General features: G+C 44.9%; 1 protein-coding gene across 1 annotated transcript in view; it reads left to right on the forward strand.

The window, feature by feature from the left end:
• OSBP (oxysterol binding protein) overlaps positions 1-23,909 on the forward strand; it is a 33,688-nt gene that overhangs the window by 319 nt on the left and 9,460 nt on the right. Inside the window, exons 2-8 of the mRNA XM_006876479.1 lie at positions 3-87; positions 9,266-9,474; positions 11,136-11,386; positions 15,700-15,898; positions 16,320-16,422; positions 16,722-16,776; positions 16,909-17,040. Coding sequence (XP_006876541.1) covers positions 3-87; positions 9,266-9,474; positions 11,136-11,386; positions 15,700-15,898; positions 16,320-16,422; positions 16,722-16,776; positions 16,909-17,040 — 1,034 coding nt within the window. The remainder of the gene's footprint in view (positions 1-2; positions 88-9,265; positions 9,475-11,135; positions 11,387-15,699; positions 15,899-16,319; positions 16,423-16,721; positions 16,777-16,908; positions 17,041-23,909) is intronic.

Consider the following 23,909-nt stretch of genomic DNA (forward strand, 5'->3'; position numbering starts at 1 on the left):
AGGTTGGCTCTTCAAATGGACCAATTACATCAAAGGCTACCAGCGGCGCTGGTTCGTGCTGAGCAACGGGCTCCTGAGCTACTACAGGTAACTGCTTCCGGGGCGCAGGACCCCACCTCGCCGACGGCCAAGGTCGCCCCGGGCCCATTGGTACCACTAGCGCCGACAGTCAGCCCGTGCCCCGCGCCCACCATCACCAAAGTCCAAACCCCAGAACTTGTCCGCCCCCAGGGTCAACCTAGCCCATCTCCCACGTCTACTGGCCTTTCGGATCAGCGGTTGTGCGTGGAGCGTCCACTTCTACATCGTGCACTTATTCATGCTTCAGGGCGGCTCTGTCGTAGGTGCCAAAGAGCAGAACTCAGCCGCTGGCCCGAAGGAACTTAGAGTAAAGTCCCCAGTCTTAGCTCTCGTACCCACACTCCCAACTTCAAGGCTGTCGTGCGCTCTTGATGGACCCACATTGCAGGCACCAGCACACCATCAGCCGTGTGGCTTTGGTATTTTGTCCCGCTTACGTCTCTCCAGGATTTACCTGTGGTTTCTTTTGCCTTCTGAATTGCCCAGCATGGAGTTGTGCGTGCCAGTGCCTCTTCTTGCTCACGCGTCTCTTGGTCCCTTGGAAATGATTGTGGATTCTGTACAGCGTTTCTGGGTTCCCATTGGTTAGTTAGAATGTAGTGTCGTGAAATCATCCGTGTCCTGACTGTGGCAATTTCTCATCTAGTCTTTATGTGAGATGTTGTTTATGGTGATTCACAGCCTGGCCTGCTGGTACACTATAAGGTCCTTTCGGCTACTCGTGTTACCGTGCTGTTTGTTGGGTACCATCAAGTCAGTTCCGGCTCATAGCAACCGTATGAGTAACTGTTGGGTTTGAACTGCTGACCTTGCGCTTATGAGTCCAGTGCTGATCCTACAGCGCCACACCAGGACTCCATGTTACGGTGTTGTTGTTAAGTGCCGAAGAGTCGGTTCCGACCCATAACGACCTTGTCTAGAGTTTCCAAGGAGCAGCTGGTGAGCTTGAACCGCCGACCTTGCAGTTCAAACGGCTTTGTAGTCTGGCGCATTAACCCCCAGCGCCACACCAGGACTCCATGTTACTGTAGGTGGAGGTTAATGTATGTGGGGAATAGGACAACAGTTCCTGAGGGCTGCACAGGGTGCTTAGGTGTTTCACACACAGTAAGTTCCCAGGTTACAAACGTCTGACTTCAGCAAGCTAACACTTGCTGTTACATGTTCTGTGAATTTGCCCTTGCTTTGAAACAAATGAAGGCACCCTGCTCACGATTAATTCTTCATCACAACTGCCTTCACTTGCATCACGTGCAGCTTTTAAATCATGGAAAAGACTCAGAGTACCCCAAAAGGACAGGGGAGAACTGCCCCTGCAGAGTCAGCTCCAAGGCTGTGACTCTCTACAGAAGCAGACTGTCACATTTCTCCCATCGAGTGACTGGTGGATTTGAACCTCCACCCTTTCAATTTGCAGTGCAGTGCTTAACCCATTGTGCTACAGGACTCCTGCTCTTAATTAGTAAGGCTAATTAAGAACCACATGCACCTGTTCTGATTTACCTACAAATTTAACTTAAAAATACATATAAAAACTGATCCCATTTGTGACCCAGTAACTGCCTGCCTAGCATTCCATTGCCTTCTAACAGGGGCGGAGGAGTTAGAGATAGTCCCATCCCACTGCTTTCGGGACTCACATTCAGCCTAGGCAGCTTTCTCAAGGTTCTAGTGGAGTCAGGATTTGAAACTATTTCTGTTCCCACCAGCATCTTCTAAAACCAAGATAAGTGCTACATGAATGCAGAGATACTTACTTGTAGCAAATAAGTTTGTAGATCATGGTTGCTATGTGCATTTGATTCAAAAAGTACAATCCACCTTGAGAGAGGCTGTTTAATGACCCTGTTCACCGAAACCTTTCTAAAGAATATTTATTTAGAAATCTGGGCCTCAAAATGCTGATGTTAAAAGCAACTCATCTGGATTTCTTTTCTTTCACTAGCGTAGAGTTAGGGGTGAAGGAATCTTTTTTCTATTTTGAGGGGGCGTTAGAAAGTGGGAGTTGAAGATTGTTAAAATAGGAACACATCCTTGGCTTCTAACTGTGGAAAAGGCCTTAGATTACAGACAAACCCCAGATTGCAAACAAAATAGTTCCTAGCTGTGTCTTTAAGATGAATTTGTAGGTAAGTTGGAATAGATGTTTACATTTCTTATTAGTCTTATGTCAGTTAACTGATTTGAAAGCTGCATGTGCACAAGTGAAGATAACTGTGATGAAGAATTTGCTAGGAGTTAGGGATTGGTGTAATCATTTCAAAGCGAGGATCCATTTATATAACATCAAAGGCCAAGTATGAATTGTCTGTAAGTTGGGAGTTGGTAACCCCAGGACTAACTGCCTTCTTACTGATTGTTGTTACGTGCTGTCGAGTTGGTTCTGACTCATAGCAACCCTGTGTAGGGTTTCTTAGGAGCAACTGGTGAATTTGAACCGCCGACCTTGCGGTCCAGTGCTTTATCCTGCAACGCCACACCAGGACTCCTCCTTACTGATTGTAGTTGTTGTTGTTATGTGCCGTGGAGTCGGTTCTGACTCATAGCAACCCTGTACAGGGTTTCCGAGGCTGTAAATCTTTACGGGAGCAGAAAGCCTCATCTTTCTCCCGCGGAGCGGCTGTTAGTTTCAAACTGCTGACCTTGTGGCTCGCAGTCCGATTCGTAACCACTACGCTACCAGAGCTCCTTAAGCAACATTAATTATGAGCAGTTATATATGTCATTTGCATTTATTGTATATAGAATTGATTTTAATTGGAATCCATTGTAACTACCCATCCCAGACTACCAGGTTAATGTTAAGTCACAACTGAAATTTTTAGCTTGCCCTAAAGCCCAGTTTTTTCCACTGTTAAGGTTTTTCTGTTGTCATTGACTATCATTGTTACGTTTAATTGTTTTGTATCCTGGCTTGACTCATAAGTCAATATTAGCACCTGTGCACCAGTCTCAAAAGTTGCTCCAAGCTCTTACTCAGGCCAGTAGATTCTTTGTTCAGTACTAGTCTCGGTCAGTACTGATCCAGGACATTTAAGTATGTTGCTGTCTCTTCAGGTACTTGTACCCACTCTGAACTTTATTCTCAAAAGACGAAGTGGTACATGTCCTGACTACAGATAGAACTTCCAAAACATACCAAACCATGTATTGAGAAATACTCCTTAGGCTTGCTCTTGCCAGCTAAGATACTACCACCCACAAACCATCCAAGCAATAGGATCCGTAATTATCAAATCTGTGTGCTGCCCTTAGAATCACATTTAAGTATTTCTGCTAACTATGGTGGTATAGTGGTGGTTGTACCGTAGAGTCGGTACCAACTCACAGTGACCCTGTATAGGGTTTTCAAGGTTGTAAATCTTTACGGGAGCAGAAAGTCTCTCATCTTTCTCCCCCGGAATGGCTGGTAGTTTCGAACTGCTGACCTTGAGGTTAGCAGCCTGACTCGTAATCACTATGCTTCCAGAGAGTGCCTTTCTGCTAACTCTGGTGGTGGTGATGTGCCCTGGAGTCAGTTCCGACTCATAGCAACCCTGAACAGGGTTTCTGAGATTGTAAATCCTTGTGGGAGCAGAAAACCTCATCTTTCTCCTGCAGAACAGCTGGTAGTTTCGAACTGCTGACCTTGAGGTTTGCAGACTGATTGCAGAACCACTACACTACCAGAATCAGTACCTGGTATGGTGCTGTGGATTAATGCGCCAGACTGCAAAGCCGATTGAACTGCAAGGTTGGCAGTTCAACCTCACCAGTCGCTCCTCAGAAACCCTATCTATATAGGGTCGCTATGGGTCGGAACCAACTCGACGGCACTTAACAACAACACTACCAGAGCTCCTTACTCTATTAATAGTTTATTCTTTCCGATAGAGTTTTTCTGGTTCTTCACCTCCCTCCAAGTTGTCATCATCCTTTTCATGCCTTGAAAACCTATGGCCTCCTATGAATGCCTGTTTCAAAATACTGCTTTCCTTTTAACTGAGATCATATGCTTCCTAGACCCATCCTCACTTGAGCTTCCTAATAGTACTTAGCAAGCCACTTCCCCCTCTTAATGGACTTGCTCTTTTGTAACAGAACTCAGTTATACAGTTGTCCGTTTGCTTGAAATCTCATGTAGAATCCTTGAAATCTCATGTAGAATTACTTGTATAAAAGTAAGACCATAGTATTACTTTTCATGATCCGCTTCTAGAGAATGAATTACTGTTTGGGCTTGCATTTTCAGGAAGAACTTTCTAGCCAGAAAATACTGCTGTGGTATGTTTCTCCAAAAATATGTGTTGTAACCCCTAACCTCAGTGCCTACCACTGTGCCGCCATTTGAGGATGGTCGTCTTTTTTATGTTCAGAAGGCAGAGTTAATGTAGGGTGTACCCTGAGTCCCTCTCTTTTGAGATAAAAAAGAGATGAAACTAGCAAACTAGGAAGCAGAGATGGAGGAAGAAGCCACATGAAGATTCCAGGAGCAGAAACTCAAGAGACAAAGACCTTCCTTCAGAGCCTACTGAGAAAGTGTTCCTCTAGATCCACTGCCCTGAAGTCAGGCTTCTGAAAATAAATTGTGAGAAAATAAATTTCTGTTTGTTTAAACCACTCACTTGTATTTGTTATGACAGCACTAGCTAAACTGAGACAGAATTAGGGCCTCCTTCAGAACTGAGTCTCCCCCTAGAGCCAGCGCCCTGTATTTGGAGTTCTAGCTTAAACTGAGAAAACACTTGGTTTGATATTTCTGTTATAGCAGCACTAGATAATTAAGCATTTGATACCAAGGGTGGAGTGTTGCTCTAACAGATACCTCAAATGTGGATTCAGTTTTGGAATTGGGTGATGGGTGTGTGGAAAGTGTGTTAAGGTGCCTAGGAGTAAAGGCTTAGATTGCCTTGAAGAGACTATTGGTAGGATTGTAGACATCAAAGGCAAGTCTGTTGAGGGCTCAGGAGGAAGAGAGGAGAGCTATAGAAAAGTCTCTATTGTCAGAATACATGGATGTCAGCACCAGAAGGCTGCTAGGAATGTGGATGTTAAGTGTGCTGCTGGTGAGGTTTTAGAAGGAAATGACGATTGTGTGGTTGGACTGGGAAGGAAGAGTGATGCTTTTTATGCAGTGGTAAGAACTTGTCTGATTTATGTTCAGATGTTTGAAGAAAAAACTTGAACGTGAAGAACTTGGATATCTGGCTGATGAGAATTCTAAGCAAGATCTTAGGGTGGCCGTGTGGTTTCTCTGTATAGTAGTAAGATGTGAGAGGAAAAAGGTGGACTGAAAATGGAACTTACAGATTTGGAAAATTCTGTTGTACATACCATGGACATGTGTCCTTGAACATTCACCAAGGAAGTGGCTCCACAATCTTTTGTTGAAGAGATTAAGCCTGAGACTGATGGATCTAACCAACAGAAGACCCATCAGCTTAGGCTGAAGGGGTCAGAGATAGATGAAAGGAAACTGTCTGCCTCTTACAGTTAGTTCTACAGACAGGAAACAGGCCAAAGGAGCTATACCAGTTGTCCTCCAAGAAAAGACAAGGCCCATTCCTGGAGCAGGTCTGAGATGAGCAAAACTGTGGAAAGGAGCCTGGAAAGCAGGGTCTTCTAGGGTTCAATGGGTGGGGCCCCAACCTCCTCCTAGCATCAGAGAGTCCCCAGTTTGGTTCCAAAGTGTGCAGCTGCTGTCAAGATATGCTGGGAGATGGGCCACCATGCTAAGGGTAGAAGAATGCAGCTTGCTAGGGCCGAGGAGGTGTGGTCGCTGCGCAGACATTCAGACAGACTAGGAGAATGGGACCACATAAAGCCAAGGGAGCAGAGCTGCCATCCCAGAGAGCCTGGAAGGCCGAGCCTAAGCCCAGGCCTGATGGGTCTCCACCCAGAACCCAGAGTGACTTGCCAACGCCCAGGGTCTAGGGGACAGGGCCACTGCCTAGCTGGTCTCAGAAAAGAGAATGTTCACTGGTGCCTGTTATCCCTTCTTTCCCTTCAGCTTCTCCCATTGGTAATAAATGTCTACCTTGTGCCTGTTTTATATTGCATTTTGGAAAGAGACAGCCTGTAGAGTTCACAGGTGAAGAGGAATTATGCCTCAGGATGGAATATCTAAAGTTTCACCCAGACTTGATTTAGGTGATTCAAAAGATGTGATTTTGGCCTTGGTGTTGATTTAAGACTTGAGGGACGATATGGGGTGACTTACTTTGTATGTGGCCAGGACATGAATTTTGAAGGCCAAAGGTGGAATTATGTCCCCCCCACCAATATGTGTTGTGGTACTGTGGGATAAAGCACTGGATGGACATTAAGGTTGGTATGAACTGCAAGGTCAGTAGTTCAAACTCACCACCACTCCTTGGAAACCCTATACAGGGTAACTGAGTCAGAACCAACTCCGTGGCACTTAACAAAAATAATATGCTTGTCGTTACAAGGTTGGCAGTTCAAACCCACCAGCCGCTCCTCAGGTTGAAAGGTGAGACTGCTTCCGAAAAGGTTTGTACCTTGGAACCCCTAAGAAGCTGCTCTGTACTCCTCCTTTCATATAGGGTCATTGTGAGCTGGAATTGGTCAATGGAAGTGGGTTATCCTTGGCAGTGGGCTGTCTTTGTTACTTTAATGAGACATGGTTCATGTAAGGTGTATTTTGAGTCACTTTTCTTTGTTTTGAGATACAAGAGGTTTACCAAAGGAAGCAGAGCTAGGGGAAGAGAAATGTCACATGAAGATCATCCAGAAACAGAAGTCCAAAAGAGCCAAGGGACCTTGTCTCAAAACTGATGACAGAGAGAAAAGCCTTCCTCTAGAGTCAGTGCCCTGAATTTGGACGTATAGCCTCCAAATCGGGGAAAAAAAGAGCTCTGCTAGCGTAGTGGTGTCGAGTCAGGCTGCTCATCTCACGGTCAGCAGTTCAAAACTACCCGCAGTTCCACTGGAGAAAGTGAGGCTTTCTGCTTCATGAAGATTTACAGCCTCAGAAACCAGATACAGGGTCGCTATGAGTCGGAACCGACTCCACGGCACATAAGCACCACCATCAAAGCTGACAGAGCCAGAAAGCAAGAGCCAGAAAGCCTACCCATAGAGTGAGCCCTGTGAATTTGGACTTGTAACCTGCTACATTTTGAGAAAATAGAATCCTGTGTGTTAATGAATGACACCTGCTTATGGTCGGGAGAAAGGTGACTCTTTCTGTTCCCACAAAGATTTAAAAAGCCTTGGAAACGCTGTAAGTCCATACAGAGTCGCTATGAGTGTAAACAACTGGAAGGCACTGTCCACAACGTGTGGGATTTCTGTTGTAGCAGCACCAGAGAACTAAGACAACCACCTAATAGTACAGTGCCTGGAAAATCGATCACACCATTAATCATTTATAACCATAGGCGTTTCTGTCTGAATCCAACAGCGCTAAGGTCAAGCCTGCTTCATTCACTCCCAGGGCTCTTTATAAGAGCTGAGAAACGGCTTTAGTTTCTGCAGATGGCCCAGGTGGAAGAGATTTCCAGAAAGTTGGTTGGTGAAAGTGCCAGCAAGGAGGAATGTGGTAGGAAGAGTCCAGGTAGCACCCTGGGAATAGAAACCCAGGGTGAGCTGGGTTGTCAACTGTGGGTCTGTAATCCAACCTGCATTATTCATAATGTAACTGAAGCTAGGGTGGGGATGGGAGGCTAGAGCAGAAAAAAACCCTGGAGTCATGTTACAGCAGGGCAGGTGCAGGGGTTGGAAAATGGCTGGGTCTGAGGAGACCCCACCCCCCAACTCTCCCAGATTGCTCATTTTTCCATTTGTGGAAAAAAAATCAAACAACAGGAAACCTGCCTTCCCAAGCAGAGTAAACAGACTTCCTCAAACAGACCACATCTTCGTTTCTGGAGATGGGGCATGTGCCATGCTGGCATGCAGGAATTCTGGACCTGCCAGGTGTGTTTGGCCTCTTGGCTCCAGTGAAAAGGAAATGGCTCTGCTTTGGGCTGTGGCAGTTGGCAGAGGACTTTGACCTCTTTGTGTTCCAACTTGAACTGGAAAAAGTGTGGTCTCAATATACAGGTCCCTGGGCAGAACCAGAGGGCAATGTGGAAATCAGTTTACCTTGTACTCTACAACTCTCAGTTGTGCTAGAAACCTGACTTTTGTATGCAAAATGACTTACAGCTTGTTGTCATCAAGTAAAGTTCAAAAGTTAGCCTATTAATAGAGCTGTCAGTCAGTGGAGAATATTTTTACACCCAGCCTTCTGAGAACAGACTTGCTATTAATAGGAGGGCTTAGGAGTCCCCACCCACCGGATCTCAGTGGACCTGAGGAGAGAACAGATTTCAGAGAGATGATCACACCTGGTGATCCTTTTGTGCTTATTCTTTGTTGACCTCCTCAGAGGTATTCTTAGTTTATACTTGGTGGTGTGATGTGCCAGCAAGTTGGTGCCCACCTCATAACAACTCTCTATAGGGTTTCTGAGGGGCTGCTGGGTTTGAACCGCTGACCTTGTGGTTAGCAGTCCAGTGTTTATCCTACAGTGCCACACCAGGAGTCCGAGTTAGACCTACTTCATAGCATTTGAGCCATAACCAATATTAAACACACTAAGCATCTAAGTGTGCTATTGACCCGTTCAGTGTGCTTTCTTACACTTACACAGTGTAATTCTAAGCCTGGTGCCACAGTGCTCATCTGGACTCACAGTGTGGGGATGCTTCAGTATATTAGAGTGCAGCGAGTCTTCCTCTTAGTGAATGGGGCTCCTGTTTGAAATTTGCTATGCAAATTGGTTTGTAAAGCTCTTTGTAATTATAACGTATTAAGTTAAAAACTCATTTCCTGTGTGCAGAGGGTCCTGAGGGAACTTTGGGATTGAGGGTGGTGGAAGTTCCACAATCATATGTGTTTGACTGAAGTCCTAGAATTGCACATTTAAAATCAGTGAATTAATATGTTGTATGCCTGTCAGGCCTATTATTAAAAAGGTATAGGCGAGAGGAACAATCAGCAGGGACATTCAACTCTGGAAAAAAGAGAGGAAATCTCTGCGGATTGTTTCTTGAGTTTTAGGGAGCCACCACTAGAACTTGCTGATTCTAAAGGGACTGGATTTTCAAAGGACTTTGATTCTTTAAAGAAATGGAATGTGATGAAAGGTAACCCACAGTCTACTTCTTCACTTAGCGTGTCCCCTCTCCTATTGCAGGTCAAAGGCAGAAATGCGGCACACCTGCCGTGGTACCATCAACCTCGCCACAGCCAACATCACTGTGGAGGACTCCTGCAACTTCATCATTTCCAATGGGGGTGCACAGACCTACCATCTGAAGGCTAGCTCGGAAGTGGAGCGGCAGCGCTGGGTCACAGCCTTGGAACTGGCCAAGGCCAAGGCTGTGAAGATGCTTGCAGAATCGGGTAGGACCCTCCTAAGATCACAGCTTATTTATATCCACACTGCGTGTCTATCAGCTCTCTTCTAGATGTCTCGGGTGTTCACTCAGCATAAAGTATTTCTCCTGGAGTGGTGATTTTTAGGCGGGGGTTTTTACCCCTAGGGGATATTTGACAATGTCTGGAGACAGTTTTGGTTGTCATAGCTGTGCGTAAAGGAGGACATGTTTGCAGCACTGCTATCTATTGGATGCTGCCAAACCTCCTACAATGGCCAGGACATTCCTCTACAACAACTTATCTGACCGTAAATGTCTATAGGGCCAAGCTTGGGAAAGTCTTATCCTCGAGGTGTAATAGTGGTACTTTTGCTTTTTGTACCAATTGACTAGCTTAAAGTTGAGAAATAACTTTTTATCCATTAGGCCAGGTTTAGGGTTATTCTAACCCATCATTTGAATCGGTTCGTGGTTTTCTCCTGACATCTTTTGTAACTGTTAGTTAAGTTGGAACTGTTTAGGTGGGTGGATTCCAGCTCACAGGTACCCTATGGGATCGAGCAGAAGTGTCCCATAAAGGTTTTCAGGCTGTCATCTGTATGGGAGCAGGTCACCAGGTCTTTTTTCCCATGGAGAGGTGGGTGGATTTGAACTGTCGAGTTTTTGGTAATCAGCTAGCTGAGTACTTAGTCACCTAGACTCCTTAATAATTTTGATAGTCTGCCTTGGTCATTGTATGTGATACTTTCTATGGAAGAAAAAAGGTCTTAATTTCGCTATATTTACTTCTTTAAGTAGTCAGATGTGAATAGTTTAATCACATTAGCTTATTTACAGCCAAGATAGTAACCTGCTGAATGTTGGGCTGCTATTTATTTAAATTTTCTGCATTTTATTAAGCAGAACAGAGAAAGCCTGCTGTATTGTCAGTTTATTTTGTAACAGGTTATATTTTGACTTTGATCCCACCTCTCTGTCTAGCAAATAGGGCAGGTCCTTCATTATTTCCTTTGCTTTGCCTCCCTGCTGATATTTTCCTCCTGAAGGAAGTGGCACTGCTAGGAAAGCACTTTGCAGGTACAGAGTGTGAAGTACAAAACTAACAGTGAGAGGGACGACTTAGCTGCTCTCCGTGACTTAGTTCAGGATCATGCCTGTGTACTGCTTTCATGCTGGCATTAGTGTCAAGTGAGTTCGCCTTTATGAAAGATAGGCGTGAATGAGCTATTTAGTGATGATGGCCTTTGTCGAAAAGAGCTAGATTGAGAGGTTCAGACCACCTAATATCAGCAGTTTGCATGAACTGTTAGTTAAACCGGATTGGAACCAGCCAGCAGAGAGGTTCAGGAACTCACTCCCAGGGGCCTGTCCACCTCTCCATCCTGGCCTCTAGGTCCGTAGGTCTCAGAACTACCAGGGCAGCTTCTTGGAGATGCAGATGCCCGGGCCTTACTTCACCTCACACCTGCTGAATCAAAGTCTTTGGGGATGGACTCGCGACTGCATCTTTAATAGGCCCCATGGGTGTTTCTGATGGTATCTGGACCACACTGTAGTGAAATCGCCTGGTCTCGGTGCACCCTCTCCTTCAGAATGCACACCATGGGGCGTGTCCGGTTTGGCTGTGGGCAGAGTTGGCCGGCCTCTGACACTCTGTCCTGTTCCCTTGCCTTTTCACGTCTCCAGATGAATCAGGAGATGAAGAATCCGTCTCCCAAACTGACAAGACCGAGCTGCAGAATACCCTGCGGACCCTCTCCAGTAAAGTGGAGGACCTGAGCACCTGCAATGACTTGATTGCCAAGCACGGCACCGCGCTGCAACGCTCCCTCAGCGAGCTGGAGTCCCTGAGACTGCCTGCAGAGAGCAACGAGAAGATCAAACAGGTCAACGAACGGGCCACCCTCTTCCGGATAACATCCAATGCCATGATCAACGTAAGCTCTGTGCCTGTTGGCTCTTTCTTTTCCCTTTTTGAAATGTAACTCTCCCCAGATGTAATCAGGTGAAGCACCGAACAGGAGGCCCTGCTTCACTGCTCCGGGGATTTACATTCCATTGTTTGCTGTGTGAACTATAGCAGGCTGTGCAGGTGAAACAACTTTCACGTTCTGCTCGGGCAGTCAGGAGGGCAGCTGTGTGGAGCTGGCGCTCCCTGGCTCCAGCCTGGAAGCCAGCGAGGAGGTCAGTGTTGTAAATGACTCTGGGCTGTTGGTTGTTAGTGTAACTTTATCTGCTAGGTCTCCAAGATCTCTAAGGTCCTTTCACCTCTCGTGTTCTTTGAACTGTAAGTTGACGTGTTACTGCTACTTTGTTAATATATTCTTGCCTGTGGTGTGGAGGTAGATCAAGAGACTTTTACTACTAGTTAATCCCATGTTTTAACTGGAGTCCTAGTGTGGCACTATAGGAGATAAACACTGGACTACTAACTTTGCAAGGTTGGCGGTTCAAACCCACCGCCTTTCCTTGGAAATCCTTTATTGAGTTGACTAACTTGATGGCACTTAACAACAACAACAATTCAATGTTTAGTCCTTGGTTTGCAAAAGGAGGAGCCAAAGTTTCCACCTCCTTATGATTCCCTCTTTTGAGTCCCTCCTCAGGTACTGCTAAGGATTTGTGGAACACTTCAGCTGCCTGGGTGAAAGTCTCCAGGTTAACACTGATACTATTTCAGATACACAGTCATCAGTAGGAAATGAATGGCTTAACCATGCTGTTTTCCTCTGCCAGTGACTGCTTCTTACCAGGCAGGTTGTTTCAGTTGGTTTTCAAACATTAAAACCTGTAGAAGTAATTTTATAAGCTGGTAAGAAGAGTATTTGCAGCTTTTTTTTCCCTTTCTTTCCACATTTAATTAAATGACCTGAAATTATCTTGCAAGGGCCAGATTTCCCCCATTTACTTATTTATTTATTTATTTCTATAATCATTTGTTCTTTCATTTCCACAAATATTCCTTGCCAATAAGTGTATCATGTCCTGGAACTTATACATGGATGTGGGAACTCTTAATCTGGATCCCCGTTTATTTTTTAAGTGCCGTCAAGTTGGTTCCAATTCATAGCAACCCTATGTAGGGTTTCTGAGAGGAGCAGCTGGTGGGTTTGAACTGCTGACCTTGAGGTCTAGTGTATTATGCCGCGCCACACCAGGACTCCTTCTCTTGTTTGGGTAGTAATAATACTACTTCTAGAGCTAACTTCTTTCATGTGCCTCCTACAAATAAAGGGACTTTTCTTGTGGCTATGGGAAATCTATTCTCTCCATTAACTCCTTTGTTTCTTGACAGCAGACTGTCATCACTTTTGTTTTCATTTCAGTTTCTTTAGGTTTGAGCCCTTTGCATGTCGCAATGCGAAACGATTGCAGGGAGCTTGAATACTCCAGGGTCATCCTGCCAGTTGTCAGTGATACTTGTGTGTAGTGACTATGTGTCTGTCTTTTCTGGTCCCATTGGGATCAATCAGTACAGCCTCATAAATCATACAGGCCAATGAGTCAATAAATAATACTGCTCAAATAGAAGTACTTGGGAAGCAATGGTCTCCCAGTATTCATGTGATCTTTGATCTGTGCTAAATAAAACACCTTTGGAAAATAGACTCATCTTTGTTCCTTGGGCCCGTTCTTCCCCAAGTTCTCCATGGCTGGAGTTTCTGTTAGAGGGAATGACTCCTTTGAAGTCAGAGGGAAGCTCTCTTCTCTCATGCTCTTCTCTTTTGGGGTGCTGCCTGTGTTCCTTCAAAGGGAGGGTATTTCTAGTGTCAGGGTTCCTTACTTTGATCCTTTCAGGGGATGTTGGCAAGGCCTTCAGTATAATGTGCATCTTGAAAATGAACTTTGGAAAAATGGAACAACTTTGAAAGGAAGGAAATTTTGATAAGCAAAACAGTAATAAAGAAAGCAACAAAGTGAGAGACATCACACTTCCCAAGCTCAAAGCAAACCTCTTCCATAGCCACAGTAGTTAGAACAGATAGACCCATTGTTAAGTGCTGTGGAGTAGGTTCCGACTCATAGCGCCCCCGTATAAGATTTCTGAAGAGCAGCTGGTATGTTTGAACCGCCAACCTTGAGGTCAAGTGCCTGTCCTGTGATTCTACACCAGGACTCCAGATAGACCTGTTAAGTGCCGTGGAGTCAGTTCCGACTCATAGCGACCCCTGTACAGGGTTTCCGAGGCTGTAAATCTTTATGAGAGTAGAAAGCTTCATCTCTTTCCCGCAGAACCGCTGGTAGTTTCGAACTGCTGACCATGAGATTTGCAGCCTGATTTGTAACCACTATGCTACCATAGACCAATTAAGAACCCAGGACCATTAAAATGACACTCTCTTCCCTATTTGACATCTTTCAGCCTTTTGTCAAAAGATCAACTGTCCATAGGTGGATGGATTTATTTTTGAGTTCTTAAATGTTTTATTGTGCAGGACTGCAAGGTTGGCGGTTTAATATCAACTGCTGCTCCTTGGAAACCCTGTGCAGGGTCACAATAACTGTATTACATTGGTCTGTGTGTCTGTTACTGAGAATCAACTTGACAACCTGAGTATTGTTGTTAAGTGCCATTGAGTCAGTTTCAATTCATAGTGACCCTGTACTGGGTTTCCAGGGAGCGGCTGAAGGGTTTGAACTGCTGACCTTGTGGTTCGCAGTCCAGTACTTATCTTACAGTGCCCACTAATTCATTGCACAATTATGAAGACCTTTTGTGTCCTGGGTAAGGGGCCTTGGTGGCATTAGTGATGAACCGAAAGCTTGGCGGTTTGAACTCACCAGCTGTTCCGTGAGAGAAAGGTGTGCCTGTCTGCTTCTGGAAAGATTCATAGCTGTGGAATTCCTGTGAGGCTGCTCTGCTCTGCTCTCCTCACAGGGTCACTCACTAACTCACAGCAGTGGGTTGGGTTTTACTGTCATGTTCTAGATACCATGCCAGGGCATATAAAGTCAATGCCCACAGGGTCCCTACAGTCAAAGAGTTCTGTCTAATCAGAGTCAGGGGGTGGGTGTGAGACCGAGATGTAAACTGATGATTATGGACTACAAATAAGTACCGTGATAAAAATGAACACAGGCTTCGCAGTGCAAATGTGTGGTTGAGTCCAGGAGAATCCTAACAGGTAACACCCCAAGTAAATAATGGAGAACCCGGGAACGTTTCCTTAGTCAAGAGGGGCGGTACAGAGCTTGGACCCTGGTTCCAGCTATAACCTAGGGCAACCCACTTTCTCTCTAACCTCCCTTCTGATCTGCCAGTGCTGACTCTAGTCACACTGTGAGTGCCTCACAGGGCTGCTGGGACCCACAACACTGTCTTGAATAGAATAGAATAGAATTGGGTGCAAAGTACTATGGGAACGAGAAGAGTCACACAGGAAGTAACGTTTGCTTAGGTCTTGAAGAATGAAGACCACTTGGCCAAGTAAAGAAGAGATTCTAGGCAGGGGCAGTTAGGCTGGGAGAAATCTGCCTGCCCAAAAGAATGGTGAGCAGCTTAGAGTGGCTTCTGGGATTACAGTGCGGGGATGGGTATGCCTGGAGGAGGGGCTGGAAAGGCCGCTGAGTCATACTGTGAAGGGCTTTTTTCTGCAAATAACCATTATTCAGGATTTGGTCCTAGTATCAGTGGGGAGCTACTTACAGGATGGATTTGATCAGAGTAATTTTTTCTCTTAGATCCTACAGGGAGGTGGTACCTGGATTTTAAGGTCATTTGTTTCTCTGTTACCACAGTATCATTAAAAGAAACTTCCTCCTATTTGGTATGAGTACAGACTCTGTTCTCAGTGTCACTTCCTCACCTTGATTTTTGTTGAGACTTCATTTAGCTAAGACTGCCATTTCATCGAGATTTTACTGGAAATCGTCGTCATCCCAAGCTGTGTTTCCCGCTCATTGTCAGTCAGGAGATTTTGGCTTTTCTGTGCGGTTCACATCCTTGCCCTCTGTGTTGCTGCCATAAATACTTTGTTTGGGTTTACTGCTCACTTGGCATTCGCTTGACCAGGAAAATGTTAAAGAGCCATGACAACCGTGTGCACTTTTTCCGGGCATTGACCTTGCTTACAGCACGGAGTTGGCTGTCAATGATACTGTGGAGTAAGAGGCACAGGCTTTCATTGGAATTTTCCAGTGAAAGTTCCCAGAGTAAGATTGTTTCGCATACTCAAGCCAGTGGCTTGAGAGGAACCTCAGACGAGTTGAGTTGAACTGAGACGTAACTATCTATGCTTTCTCTGAACAGGCCTGCAGAGACTTCCTCATGTTAGCCCAGACCCATAGCAAAAAATGGCAGAAGTCACTACAGTATGAAAGAGACCAGCGCATCCGACTGGAAGAGACCCTCGAACAGCTTGCGAAGCAGCACAACCACCTGGAGAGGGCCTTCCGAGGGGCCACTGTACTGCCGGCGAACACTCCTGGAGGTGCTGGTGCTGGGAAAGGTAAGGAGCTCAGTTTGGTTGCAGGTTCTGAAACAAGTCAAGTTATTTGTCTGCCCTTGATGGAACCCACTGTTCTTGGGTCAGTTCCAAGTCATCCCTGCCCTGCAGAGTAGACTAGAACCTCCCTAGGTCTCCAAGTGTCAGTCTTGATCGAAGCAGGAACGCCTCATCTTCTCCCCCTGGAATGGTTGCTGGGTTCAAGCACCAACCTTTTGTTTGGCAGTCCAACACTAAACACTTGGTAGACCAAGTCCACTTACCCAGAATCCATGGCTTCTGTGAACTGGAATTGGGGCCGTTTATTTCTCTGGCTTTTCCATATTTTTCTATCATTTGTTAAAAGTGTTTGTACCAGATCCCGCTGTGCCAGACATTTGGTGAACATAGCCTAAATAACTGAATAAGGCTTCTCTCCTTGTAGATCAGTGCTGCTCTAGCAAAGGAGACATGAGTGATGAGGAAGAAGAGACGGAATTTTTTGATGCTCCTGAGATCATCACCATGCCTGAAAATTTGGGCCACAAGTAAGTTCCCCTTGAGCCCTGGAGAAAATGAGCAGAACTGCCCCACGGGAGCTTAGAGACATCGAGGTGGGAGGGCCGTTATTGTCAATGCTGACTGAGATGCCGAGGCCTCTTTTCTTGAGTAAGTGGAAAGCTACCACCTTTTTCACATGAATAGGTTCCCCAGAGAAGCTTAAATCCCCATGTTATATTCTAAGTGATGGCCTTTGGCCTTCCATTTTGCTTTTATAAAGAAACGTGTAGAACCAGATCTCTAGTCTGCCCTTGGTTTCATTCTCTTGCGTCTCCCATTCATGCAGACGAACCGGCAGCAATATCAGTGGAGCCAGCAGTGACATCAGCCTTGATGAACAGGTAGCTCTTCTACGGGGGTTGTCAGGGGTGAGGGACTTGGTGTATGTGCTTCCCAAAGATTTGCTTGTAATGGGAAGGGGAGCTATGAATGTGATGTTTTCTCTGACTGAATGGCTTTGCTTTTGATCTCAGAATAAACATCAGCTGGAGGAGACAAAGAAGGAAAAGAGAACTAGAATACCATACAAGCCAAACTATAGCCTCAACCTGTGGAGCATCATGAAGAACTGCATTGGGAAGGAACTCTCGAAGATTCCCATGCCGGTGAGGTTCTTGCGCATCCTCTCAGGACACAGTGGGAAGTGGGTAGAGTGACAGCCCTGTCCAGTTGTGTGGTACTTTGTGACCTGATCTGTGGTATTCTAGCAGTCTTGAATGAATATATCCCGTCAAGTTAGCTGCTTTCAATTTGCCTGTGCATCTGGTATGGTCCCAGATTACTTCCAACCAGGTGCATTTGTGTACTACAGATCTTTATGAGCAAATTGCTATGCTAGGTGTGCTGGGGGGCGGCATGCAAAGATGAGTAAGGCCTGGTTCCTGTAGTTTAAAAAGTGTACCCTAAAGGAACCACATGAAAACAAGTAGAAAACAGCTTTCTGTTAGTTCTGGAAAATAGCATACATACCAAGATTTAAAGAACGGATACAAAAACAGTTGACTCCAACCAGGCAGATGGGAGCCATCTCCATGGTGAAGAGGGCATTTGGAATGACCCTCTGCCTCCACTCTTACCTTCCTCCCATCCGCCCACACCATTGCCAGAGCCATTTTTATAAATTGAGAATGTAGTCATGCCAGTCGCTTGCTTGACCTCCTTTACCTGGGGCCTCATTGCCCTGCTTTTGAGGATGGTCCCACTTCATGTCCAGGCCCTGGTGCAGTACTTCGCCTCCACATCTGTGCTCTAGTCGTGGGATTTGTCTTCAAATACTCAGGCAGCTTCTTGTCTTTTCCCTCAGGGTGTTTGAACATGTTCTGTTTGTCGCAATTTTTTATCTACTCTCCAGCCATCCTTGACACTTACTGCTGTTGGCTAACACCCTCTCCTTTGGTGTTCAGTAAATCTTCACCCATTTTTCTGGGCAGGGTGAGATGTCTCTTCCCTCTACTCTAGCACGTCCCATTGTTTCTGGGCAGCGTGTGTCCTATGCTCATTCATTCCAGAAACATTGGTTAAATGCCTGTTATCTGCCTGGTACTGTCTCAGGAGCAACGTCATTTTCACAAAAGAGATTCAGCAAATATTTCCCTAAACCAGGGTTAGCAAACTGTGACCTTTAGCCTAAATCTGACTGCCATCTGTTGTTGTTCTGTGCCGTGGAGTCGGTTCCGACTCATAGCGGACCCTGTACAAGGTTTCCGAGGCTGTACAGCTCCCAAACTAAGAAGGGGTTTTATATTTTTTAAAGTTCTAAAAAGATAAAAAATAATATTTTGTGATACGAGAAAGTTATATGGAACTCAGAAATTATGGCCTATAAACTTTTCTTAAGGAGCTCCGGTGGCGTAGTGGTTATGAATAGGGCTGCTAATCTCACGCTTAACCATTTTGAAACTCCTACCTGTTCCGTGGAAGAAAGATGAGGCTTTCTGCTCCCATAAAGATTTACAGCCTTGGAAACCCTGTACAGGGTTGCTATGAGTCAGAACCAACTCCATGGCACATAACAACAACAACAAACTTTCTTGGAGCACAGCCCTGATTATTCATTTGTGTTGTGTGTGGCTGCTTTCGTCCTACAGTGGCAGAGTTGAGCAGTTGTGATGTTGTTAAGTGTTGTTAAATGCTCCAGCTTGCTGAGTTAGGTTCTCATTCAAGTCAGCAGGAAGGAACAAAGGGCATGCTTAGCTGGAGATCACGAAGAGCACGACTTGGAAATGGCCTAACCGATTTCCACAGAAATCTCTCTGGCCACATCTCAATTATACGGCCACAGGTAACTGGAGAAGAGGCTTAAAATGACGATTTCGATCTAGGGAAGTATGTTGTTAGCACCGTGTAGTTGGTTCTGATACATAAAGATCGTATGCACAGTAGAATGAAACACTGCCACAATTATTGTTACCTTTGAGCTAATTACTGCCACCACTGCGTCAGCGCGTCTTGTTGGGGGTCTCCCTCTTTTTCACTGACCCTCCTAATAATGTATCTGAAGTATGAAAGATGAAGTCTTGCCATCTTGGCCTCTAAGGAGCATTAGCATTCTGTCAGTACTTCTTCCAACAAAGATTTGTTTGTTCTTCTGGCCATCCATGATACTGTGGATGTTCTCCTCCAGGACCATAACTCAAAAGCATCAGTTCTTCTATAGTCTTCCTTATTCACTTTCCAACTTTCACATGCATATGAGGCTATTGAAAAGACCACGACTTGGGTCAGGCGCACCCTAGTCCTCAAACTGACATCTGTTTTTGAGCACTTTAAAGAGGTCTTGTGCAACAGATTTGAGTAATGTGGTACGTCATTTGATATCTTTACTGCTGCTTTCATGAGTGTTGATGGTGTATCCAAGCAAATGAAGTCTTTAACAATTTCAATCTTTTCTCTATTTGTCATGGTGTTATTTATTGGCCCCATTTTCATCTTCATTAGAATTTCAGGTCCTGTTCCCTTCCTTCAAGCACAGTTGTATCTGCATATTGTAGGTTGTTAACGAGTCTTCCTCCATTCCTGGAGACAGGAATGTACTTCATATAACCCAGCTTCTCAGATTATTTGCTCAGCATACAGACTGAATAATAAGTATGGTGAAAGACTACACCACTGGCGCACACCTTTCCTGATTTTAAACCATTCATTATCCTGTATTCTGTTTAATGAATGCTTTTTGGTCTATGTACAGTTTCCTCATGAGAACAACTGAATGTTCTGGATTACCCAGTCTGTGCAATGTTATCTGTAGTTTGACATATTTCATACACTCCAAAGCCTTTTGTTGTTAAGTGCCATCAAGTCGATTCCAACCCATAGCGACCCTGTGTAGGGTTTCCAAGGAGCAGCTGGTGAGCTTGAACCGCCAACCTTGCAGTTCATACAGTTCAAACAGCTTTGCGTCTGGCGCATTAACCCACAGCACCACACCAGGACTTTGGATAGTCAGTAAAGCACAAATAAATATCTTTCTGATGTTCTCTCCTTTCAGCCAAGATCCGTCTGACGTTAGAGGCGATAGCCCTCATTCTACATCCTCTTCTGAGTCTGGCTTGAATTCCCAAGAGTTCCCTGTGGGTGCACTTCTGCAACTGTTTTTGAATTTTATAAGCAAATTTTACCTGCATGTGATGACAATTACATTGTTTGATGATTTTCACAGTGTGTTGAGGCACCTCTCTTTGGAACGGGCATAAATATGGATCTCTTCCAATCAGTTGGCCAGGTTGCTGTCTTTCAAATTTCTTGAGTAACTCCAGTGCTGCATCAGTTTTAAGACAGTTTTGAATTTGTATTCCATCAGTTTCTGAAGCCTTGTTTTTCACCAGTGTCCTCAGTGCAGCTTGGACTTTTTCCTACAATAGCATCAGTTCTTGATCATACGCTAGCTCTTGAAATGGCTGAACATTGAGCATTTCTTTTTGGTGCAGAGACTCTGTGTATTCTTTCTGTCTGTTGATGTTTTCTGCCCCATTCAATATTTTGCTCATAGAATCCGTCAGTATTGCAGGTTGAGGCTTGAATTTTTTGTCTTCAGTTTTTTCAGTTTGAGAAATGCTGAACATTCTTCCCTTTTAGTTTTCTAACTCCAGGTCTTAGTGCATTTCATTGTATTAAAGCTTCCCTTTGACAGTTTTCTGTTGAGCCCTTTTACGTCCTTGTTAACATCTCTGCTGGAGAGCAAGTTTCAAAGTCTTCTGACAACCATTTTGGTCTTTCTCTCTCTCCTGTCTTTTTAATGACCTTTTGCTTTCTTCCTGTATGCTGTTCTTGATGTCATCCCGCAGCTCTTCTGGTCTTTGGTCATTAATGTCTAATAGCATCAAATCTGTTTTTATATTCAGGTGGGATATGTTCAATGTTATGTTTTAGCTCACATGGACTGGTTCAGCTTCAGCCAGAACTTGCATATGAGCAGTTGATTGTTCCACAGTCTGCTCCTGGCCTTGTTATGGTTGATAATCCACAGCTTTTCTACCATTTCTTCTCACACATGTAGTCACATGCACTCTGTGTGGTAAGATCCGTGTGTATAATCATCGCCTTTTGTGTTATTTAAAAAAGGTATTTGCAATGAATAAGTTGGTCTTGCAAAATTCTCTCATGAAATCTCCAGCAGCATTTCTATCACTAAGGCCCTGTTTTCCAACTACTGATCCTTTGTCTTTTGTTTCCGTTCGCATTCCAGTCACCAGTAATTATCAATACATCTGGATCAATCTCAGAGTTCACAGATTGGTTTTTGTTGTTGTTGTTATGTACCGTGGAGTTGGTTCCAGCTCATAGTGACCCTGTACGGGGTTTCCGAGGCTGTAAATCTTTACGGGAGCAGAAAGCCTCGTCTTTCTCCTGCGAAACAGCTCGTAGTTTCTAACTGCCAAACTTCAGGTTCGCTGCCCAGTTCGTAACTACTACACTACCAGAGCAGAATTCTTCAATTTTACCATCACTGGCTTTAGTGGTTGGTGTGTAAATTTGAATAATATTTGTATTAACTGGTCTTCCTTGTAAGAATATGCATAGTATCCTATCACAGACAGCATTATACTTCAAGATAGATTTTGAAATGTTCTTTTTGATGGTAAATGCTATGCCATTCCTCTTCAGTTTGTCATGCCCAGCATAGTAAACCATATTGTCTGATTCATAATGACCAATACCAGTCCATTTCAACTCATTGCTTAGGACATTAATCTTTATATATTACATTTCATTTTTGACAACTTACGGTTTTCCTGTATTCATACTTCGTACATTCCATTAATGAATGGATGTTTGCAGCTCTTTCTCTTCATTTTGAGATGTTCCTCATTAGGAAATGAAGGTCCAGAAAGCTTTACTCCATTCGCATCATCACGGTCAACTCTATATTAAGGAGGCAACTCTTCCACAGTAATTTTTTTAAGTGCCTACCAACCTGAGGGGCTCACCTTCCGGCACTACATCTGACAGTGTTCCACTGCTGTTCATAAAGTTTTCAGTGGCTAAACTTTCAGAAGTAGTCGGCCTCTCCTCCTTGCTATCTCAGTCTGGAATTTCAGCTGAAACCTGTTGACCCTGGCTAACTAACCCTGTTGGTCTTCAATATACCGAAAGCATAACTTAGCATCACAGTGACACACAAGTCACCACAGTCTGACAAACGTGACAGACAAGTGGTGGTACCATGTAGCAGTCTGGTGCTTCTTCTACAGCACAAATCCAGGGCCCCACCCCCGGCATGCATGTGTCATTCAGCCAATATGAATTCATTGCTGTATGGTTCTTAGAGAACAAATTGGCTTCTATATAAGTGATAACTGCGTGGGGTTTTTGTTACAGAAAGTTGATGCTCTAGACCAGAAAAGCCACTAGTAGCCCACTGGAGGAGCATGAAGTCGTTGGCTCACTGGAGGTCTGAGAAGTCCAGCTTGCCTGGAGAAGTAGCTGCCTCATGGGCAGAGCATGGCCACCTGGGAGACGTGGTTCCTGCTGAGAAACAGCTTCTGGGTCTAGGTGACCTCTCTGTCCTCTTCTGCTTCTTGTTCCTTGTTGACATTGCTGCAAGGACTGTGTGAGTGCTGTGCCTGTCGCCCTCAGAGCCAGTCCTGACCCTGCCCTCCTTGGGGTCACTCCCCTTGAGGCTGTGCCTCTCAGGCTGCGATGGCTGGACTCTGCCAATGTGAGACTGTGACAGGAGCCTGGAACAGGGAGAAAGTGAAAAGTCCAGGCACTTCACTCTTTGCATTCCCACGTCCTGTGGGCCGTGCCCTGGCAGCAGCAGTGTGGCTCAGTTTCCAGTGGATGTTATCCCTTCCCCTTCACCATTGAATGAGCCTCTGTTAGATGCTCTTAGCCACCGGGCGACCATCAGCCCACCGCTTGTCTTTGTCCTCCCAGCCCACCAATGGCTATGTCTTCCTGCTCTTGTTGGTCTCCAGGTTGTCTTTTGTGACTGCTCAACTTTTAATCAGCTGTGTCCCTAATTCGCTGCATCCTTTCACATTAATATTCAGATTCATTTGTCTTCTTGTTAGGCTTCTGAGTGGTGAAGTAAACATTCTCAGCAGCTTGGTACTTGCAGGGAGATGCTGGTTCCAGGCTCCCTTATAGAGGACTAGGTGTGAGAGCAGTCACAGGGCAAGGAAGTGCACTGTTAAAAAACAGGTTTACAGTCTCAGAAACCCTATACAGGGTCGCTGTGAGTCAATTGACTCGATGTCAATGGATCTTTGTTAAAGTTAACTTTTAAAATGTACAAATGTATAAAAATATGCATGAATGTCTTAATAATGGTTATTTGGAGGTAGTGAGACTTCAGGTCATTGTTTTGCCTTTATACTTTGTTTTCAGAATTAACTCTGAAAATTAGAAGATAAACTTTGTAACTAGAGAGGGGCAGTAAATATTGGAGTGGGCTCACACACTCCAAGACAGTACTGGACACGGGCAGTGTGTGTTCCGTTCCACCTAAGATACCGTGAGTCAGCCGGGGAGCTGTGGACAGGTTAGGCAGAAGCACAGGAAGGAAGGTGGAAATGTAGCAGAGAACACCCATATCCCTGCACAGTTACATCAGGCCAGCTCTCATCGTGGTGTGGCGCTGTGGGATAAAGCACTGGACCACAAGGTCAGTGCTTCAAACTCAACAGCAGCTCCTTGGAAACCTTACACAGGGTCAGTAGGAGTCAAAACTGACACGATGATACTACAACAACAATCAGTAGAAAAGAAATCATTTTCTTTTTCTGTTAGCTCTACTGGTCAGTTGTACTGTTGATTAAATACACATTAGGGGGTAGCTGGGGACCTAACTTCTCTTTTCCCTTGAAATTTGCTAACTTCTTTCCATAGCACTTTTTCAATATTTGAAGTCATTTTTTACTTCAGTCTATTTAGCACTATAGCGTAGTGGCTACGAATCGGGCTGCGAACCTTAAGGTCAGCGGTTCGAAACTACCAGCCACTCCACGGGAGAAAGATGAGGCTTTCTACTCCC

The sequence above is a fragment of the Chrysochloris asiatica genome, unplaced genomic scaffold, assembly GCF_000296735.1.
Source record: "Chrysochloris asiatica unplaced genomic scaffold, ChrAsi1.0 scaffold00381, whole genome shotgun sequence".
In the NCBI taxonomy this organism is placed as follows: Eukaryota; Metazoa; Chordata; class Mammalia; order Afrosoricida; family Chrysochloridae; genus Chrysochloris; species Chrysochloris asiatica.